This window comes from Cynara cardunculus, unplaced genomic scaffold, assembly GCF_001531365.2.
Source record: "Cynara cardunculus var. scolymus isolate 2C unplaced genomic scaffold, CcrdV1 Un_Scaffold_3573, whole genome shotgun sequence".
NCBI classification, from domain to species: Eukaryota; Viridiplantae; Streptophyta; class Magnoliopsida; order Asterales; family Asteraceae; genus Cynara; species Cynara cardunculus.
The window spans coordinates 43,285-50,333 of NW_020201529.1; the positions used below are offsets into that span (position 1 = coordinate 43,285).

At 39.9% G+C, this 7,049-nt stretch overlaps 1 protein-coding gene across 1 annotated transcript; it reads right to left on the reverse strand.

The window, feature by feature from the left end:
* Positions 1-4,599: 4,599 nt before the first annotated feature.
* Positions 4,600-6,820, reverse strand: LOC112503692 (laccase-17-like). The gene is made up of 6 exons (XM_025107680.1): positions 6,731-6,820; positions 6,495-6,646; positions 6,142-6,386; positions 5,930-6,058; positions 4,901-5,851; positions 4,600-4,830 (listed from the first exon to the last, which is right to left on the reverse strand). Exons 1-6 carry the CDS (start codon positions 6,818-6,820, stop codon positions 4,700-4,702), a joined length of 1,698 nt encoding a protein of 565 aa, XP_024963448.1. The 3' UTR covers positions 4,600-4,699.
* Positions 6,821-7,049: the final 229 nt, after the last annotated feature.

Here is a 7,049-nt window from a genome sequence, read left to right on the forward strand (position 1 = left end):
AACAACACACCGGTTACCATTCCGAATGGAGATTTAATTCATGTAAAATGAACCAGAAGTTGCATGCTGCCTAACGGAATGGAACTAACAAAAGTTTTACATATTCCAGATTTCAAATGCAATCTTTTGTTTGTTAGCCGACTAACGAAACCACTTAGTTGTGCCGTAACCTTTTTTCTGATTTATTGTAATACATGACTTACAATTGAGGAACCTGATTGGAATGGGTAAGTGCAAGGGTGCTCTCTATCGGATGGAGTAAGAAGCAGATGGGAATAAAGAGATGCTATCTAAGATTGATATTGAAGTTTGGCACAAAAGGTTAGGACATGCATCAGAATTAAAGCTCAATAAGATCAGTTTTCTAGATAATTTTTCTCATTTATTGAAAGGAAAAATGTGTGATTCTTGTGTAAAAGCTAGGCACACTAGATTGCCTTTCCCGGATTGTTCAATAAAATCTCTTGCATGTTTTGATTTAATACATTGTGACATATGGGGAGGCTATCGCACTCCTTCATTAATCGGTGGCGGGCATTTTTTGACCATCGTTGATGATTTTAGTAGGGCCGTATGTATTTACTTAATCAAACACATGTTGGAAGCGAGTAATTGTCTAATAGATTTTTACAATATGGTCAAAACACAAATTAAAAAAAAAGTATTAAAAGAATAAGGGGCTGTTTGGCGGTTGCTAAATGATTTGGTGCAGAATGGTTAATAGGTCAGAATGGTTAAGAGGGTCAAAATGGTTAAGTACTGAATGAAATAATGTTGTTTGGTAACTGTTCTCTGAATGACAGTAAATTACCATTTTAACCCTGATAGATCTCAATACAACATTAGGGTTTATATCTAAATCACCAGAGCTTTGACTGATTTGCTTTTCAATACAACCCAAATCCAAGCAGCCCAAATCCATATCCTTCGATTATCTCAATAATGAATGAATCAAATGTGATAAAAATGAAAAAGAACCGTTGAGTATGAAGCGACGTGCGTGAAGAGAGGGGTTGGGAAGAAGGGGTGGAAGGAGGCAGAGGCGTTTGGCATCGTTTGGCATCGATGACCTGAGCGTCGCCGTCGGAGAAGCAGAGGCGTTTGGCATCGATGACCTGAGCATCGCCGTCGGAGAAGCAGAGTCGTTTGGCATCGATGACCTGAGTGTCGCCGTCGGAGAAGCAGAGGCCTAGTCGCCGATGCCATTGTCGGAGAGAGGGAATGAAAAAATGAGGCAGGTCTGTGAGATGAGAGATTGGGAGGAAGAACGATGCGTGGGAGGAGGAGAGGGATGATGAAGCTGGAAGGAGAGGAGATGTGGGGAAGGGTAATCCTGGAAAAATAAGCCTTTGAACCATTATGCAACCCATTAGATGCAAAATCGTTAAGAGGCAATTGTCACCATTAAGAGGTTCCATTTTTTTTGCCAAACAGCCCCTGCCTCTTACCGATTAAGAGGCTACCTCTTAATGTCACCATTAAGAGGCAAACAAACAGCCCCTAAGAAGTGATAATGGAGGAGAGTTTACTTCCAACTTCTTAGTTGATTTTTACGCAAAGCATGGGATACTTTTAGAAACCTCTTGCCCACACACCCCTATACAAAATGGGGTCGTCGAAACAAAACACTGACATCTCCTTGAAATGGCACGAGCCTTAAGGTTTGAAGCTAATTTCCCAGCAACATTTTGGGGAGAATATGACCTTACTACCACTTATATCATAAACAAGTTACCTTCAAAGGCCATTGAATATAAAACTCCCTACGAGATTTTGTTCAAAGAAACCTGAATTATGAACACATGAAAGTCCTTGGTTGCTTGGTTTATGCCAGGAACACTGACAAAAAGAAGGACAAGTTTGAAGTGAGTGGGAGACCCGCCTTTTTTGTTGGGTATCCACAAGGACAAAAGGGCTATCGAATCTACGACATCAATAAAAACAAAATTATTGTTTCTAGAGATGTAAAATTTATGAAGCATATTTTTCCCTTTCATGTTGCCAAAGATACTTGTTGAACCATCCAGAAAGAATACTTCAACTTCATTGAAGATGAACAAGAAAATTCCTCCAAGTCTACTGTTGAACAAAAAGAGGGAAGTGAAAACGAAGTTCCTTCACCATCGAATGAAACAGGAGAACAAGATACAAGAGAAGATGAGTTTCCAGATGCGACAGGAACAAATATTGAAAAAGAAATATTAGACTTGGGCCAACCTACCAATGTGCATAAAAGAAATCGATCTCAGCCTAAACGATTTCAAGATTTTATCGTGTAGCTATGTCAATCGATAGACCGGTCACAATCCACTTCTGATCAAGGTTCTTCGATAGTACACCCTCTCTCTCATTTTTTCTCTTATGATAAGTTTTCTAATTAACATAAGGCTTTCTTATCGGCCATCAATTCACATGATGAGCCCAAACATTTTCACCAGGCCATTCGTGAACCCAAGTGGAGAAATGCCATGCAAAAAGAGATAAAAGCCTTAGAAGAAAATGTGACTTGGACTTTGGAACCATTACCACAAGGAAAACTAGTAGTAAATTATAAGTGGGTGTACAAGATCAAATACAGGTCAATGGAGAAGTTGAAAGATACAAAGCCCGTTTAGTAGCGAACGATTTTACTTAGATGATGGGAGTAGACTTCCATGACACTTTGAACCAATATCAAAGCTTGTCATGGTAAGGAGTCTACTTGCTGTCGCCACCAAGAAAGACTAGATCATCCATCAACTTGACGTGAACAACGCCTTCCTTCCTGCATGGTGACCTTGACGAGGAAGTTTACACGAGGATACCTCAAGGTTTCTTAAAGAAAGGTGATACAAGGGTGTGTCGATTAAGGAAGTCACTCTATGGTCTTTATCAAGCCACGGAATTTGTACCAAAATTCACAGAATCTCTCTTGGGTCAGGGCTTTAAACAATCCAATGCTGATCACTCTCCTTTCATCTACAAGAAATACAACGTATAAGTTGTGGCCTTAATATACACAGACGATGTGATTATTGTTGGGAACGACTTGACGAAAATACAAGCAACGAAGGCCTTCCTCAATGAGAAATTTAGTACTGAAGATTTGGGGCCATTAAAGTACTTTATGGGAATCAAGGTTGCGAGAACTAGGGATAGGCTCGTTCTTAGTCAAGGAAAATATACATTGGATATTCTGGAAGGCAGCGGTCTTCAAGGTTGCAGACCTAGTGCCTTTCCTATGGAACAAAACCTGCAACTTGATCGATGTAATGATAGTCCTGGTGTCGACGCAAATCAATACAGATGCCTGATTGGACGGTTGCTCTATTTGCAAGTAACGAGACCAGACACAACATATGCAGTAAATATGCTAAGCTAGTTCGTCTCAGACCCTAGACAAAAAACACAAGGATGCTGTCACGAGAGTTTTACAATATCTCAAGTCATGTCCAGGTCAAGGAATTTTTTTTTCCAAAAGATGGTGATCTGAATTTGGTCATGTATTGCGATGCAGATTGGCTTCGTTGTGCTTATACCCGACGCTCTAGGACAGGATATCTAATTCTTTTGGGAGGAGCACCAATATCGTGGAAAACAAAGAAGCAATCCGAAGTTTCACGATCGTCCGCTCAAGCAGAATATACGTTGGCTCCTTAATGACCATGAGGCATCTCAACATGGATCGACTCCACTTTATTGCGACAACCAGGCTGCTGCCAGATAGCCAAAAATCGTGTCTTCCACGAACGTGTAAAGCATGTGGGAGTTGGACTGTTACTTTGTTCGTGAGCGTGTGGAGTCTCAAGAAGTTCGTCCTAAACGCATAGATTCTACATCTCAAATTGCAGACATTTTCATGAAGGCTCTAGGCACGGAACGCTTTCATTATCTTCTTGGCAAGTTGTGCATTCGTGATCTTAATGCTCCAACTTGAGGGGGAGTAAAGGAAATCGCATATATTACGGGATAGACTATATATATTCTTTTGCTCTTATCCCTTGTATTCATTGTGTATATCTCTTTTCCTTTTTTGTAGCCTTCTTGTTAGGTAGGTTGTTGTATTCCTCCTGTATTTATTCTTCTTTATCCTCTTTGGATGTCGGTCAATTATATAGCTCTGACAGAAAATTAATACCTTTAGAAATTGCATCGTATTACACTTGGTATGGTAGAAGTTATCATTTGTATATCAGTGCCTTCTGATGGATCTGTTGGAACTGGTTACTTGTATGGTCGGCTATTCTTCTGTTTCTAGTACTGGACCAGATTGTTGTTGTGTGTTTATGTGGCTTCCAGCAATATGTGGGATTTATTTTTATTACTGAATTATTGTTTGGGTGGTTTTTTTTTTTTTTTTTTGATTTTGGAGGTAGTGCCCTGATTTTGTATTGATCTGTAGCCAATTTACTTCTTTTCTGTGGCTGCTACTAAATGCTCAGATTATGATCCTGCTTCTGACTTAATTTAAGACATCTGTGGCTTAGATTTGTTGGGTTAAGTATGGACAACCTGTGCTTATGGATCCTGTTCTGAATTGGAGTAACATGGGTTTGTTTAAGTTTCAGTTTCATTTCTAAAATAACACTCATTCGACACGCGACCAAGAGTTAGATTTCATTCTGAGACATAACTTTCATCAGCTAGCTAGAAATACTGAATCTCAAGTGGTAAAAAATATAAATCCGATAAACTTGAATTGTCAAAAAGGCAACTTAATTTAGCACTTGGGAAGATCAGCCGGTGGGGGTAAGAGCTTTTGGTTCGGAAGTTTTCCATCCAAGACTAGCCAGGCCATCTTCAAACCCCAACTTGTATGAACTTCCAAATGGCAATGCATGAACCATACTCCTGCTCCATAAGTCAAAAGTTAAAATCATATCAATTAAGAAACCCAACTAAGTTTATGCTAAAAACAGACCTGGGTTATCTGCAAGAAATCGTATAGCAACCCACCCACCAGAGGGCACACCAATCGTGTTCCTTTCAATAGGGTCCACAAGATTGAACTTCTTTGGATCCTTGTTAGGATTGTAGTTTCCAAACCCTTGACCTACAACAAAGAAATTGAAGCCATGGAGATGGAGTGGGTGGCTTTCAGCACCAAGAATGCTGGTATCTTGCATCACTAACTCCACACTCGTATTAAACGGAAGAACCATGAGTTTTGTACCSTTGCTCACAAAGGTATTATTAGGAGGAGTCCCCGTATAGTTRAACCAATGYAACGGGTTGATCGGAAAATAAGGACTATAAACACCCTTTGATTGATCAAAAAAGTGGGACTGGAGAAGGGCAACACTTGGCTGTATAAAGGACACATTGTTAATTGAAGCTGCAAACCTAGTTCCRTTTGGTCCTTGGCAAGTTTTATTMTTTTCACAAGGATTCGTCCCAAGCCCTATGGTGAAAAATAARTGTTTGTCAATCTTCTGTGGGACATTAGCTGGAAATTTAACACTTGCCAAGCTTCGAAGTCTATTTGARAAKTTTGAMACGAATAAGGTRTCGTTTARAGATGGTAATYGTGGTTTAAAGAGTGGAAGATTTTTCATGGGAATGGAAGACTCRTATTCAAGAATGCCAGCAACAGTGGAATTGTCAAAGGTTCCTTGGCCCGTTACGTATGGTCTAGCAGACATGAGAAAGTTGGCACGAGGAAATTCCGAAATGGTCTTAAGGAGTACGTTGGTGGTCTGACCAGGAGCTAACACTAGTGTTTCTGTGCTGAAAGGTTTTACATAAATGGCATCGGCTTCAACAACAGTGAGGCTGTGATTTGCTATACTAAAAAAGAGTTCATCATTGAGTGCTGCATTGATCAATCGAAGGAGGTATGTCTTGCCGGGCTTAACCTTCAGCTTGAACGTATCTGCCAATTCCAAGAACGACAATTCAGCATTCATAATTCTGGAATGAACATAACCAATTTGCATTCTTTTGGAAATACCTTTAGCAGAACAGTTATACAAAGGCCCAGGAAGCCCATTGAAGGTATAGGCATCAGAGACATTTGGACCGCCACCGGTTTGTGTTGCCTGGGCAATTATGGCTTCTGTATCTGTATTAAACCACTCACCTGCACAAATACAACATTGTTTTTGACTTCATGCTATACTAAATTAATTACCAAATGACTAACAAGTATCATAAATTGTTTACCAAAGATGACGGGAACTTCTTTGTATGGCTTGGTAAAAGGGTAGGGGACATTAAGCTTCGGAAGAATGATGAGAGGGCCGTAAAGACTTGCTCGTAACCATGATATATGTGCATGCCAAAACAATGTTCCTCTTTGCCCAACGATAGTGTAATTGTACACGTAACTTTGGCCCATTTGTATAGGGCATTGTGTTATATAAGCTGGCCCATCCGCCCATCCACTCCGAAGCTGTCGGATGCCATGCCTGTGTATCAAAAAATAAAATATTATGATTACAAAGGAGTTAAGGGTTTTGCTGCGTGAAGCGATTCTCTAATATTGTGTTAAAACCTACATCGGAGATATATCGTACCAATGGATTGTAATGTTATTGGGGACATGGTTTGTAACTTTTATAAGCAAGCGGTCACCCTCCCGAGCAACAATACGAGGACCTGGAAATTTCCCGTTCACCGTAACCATGCTCTTCGTATGGCACAGTCGTGTCACATTTTGTAGCTGGATCTGCATGTTCAAATGTAGTTTTGGATCAAGATGTTAAAGTACAACAAATATTAACATGATGGGATCATATCGAATGTGACCTACGTTAAATTCATAGCTCCTGGTAGTGCCGCCAACACAATAAACTGAAAGCAGTAAAGTTAGTGCTGCAAACGAAAAGAGAATTCCACTCATCTCCTCCTATTTGTTGCGTTGAAGAGGTTGTGCTTTTTTTACTTCATGAAGGAAGCTATGGAGGTGGAATATATAGGCTTATGCCTTAAGATGGTTTCGCAGATTCAAGAAAGAATTGTTAAAGTGCAACTTTAGAGTGCTACCAAAGAGAAATTTGTATCTGTTTTCTTAAAGCCTTTCCTTGGTCGTAAGGACTTGGTCCCACTGTGGGTATTATACTACATAACTT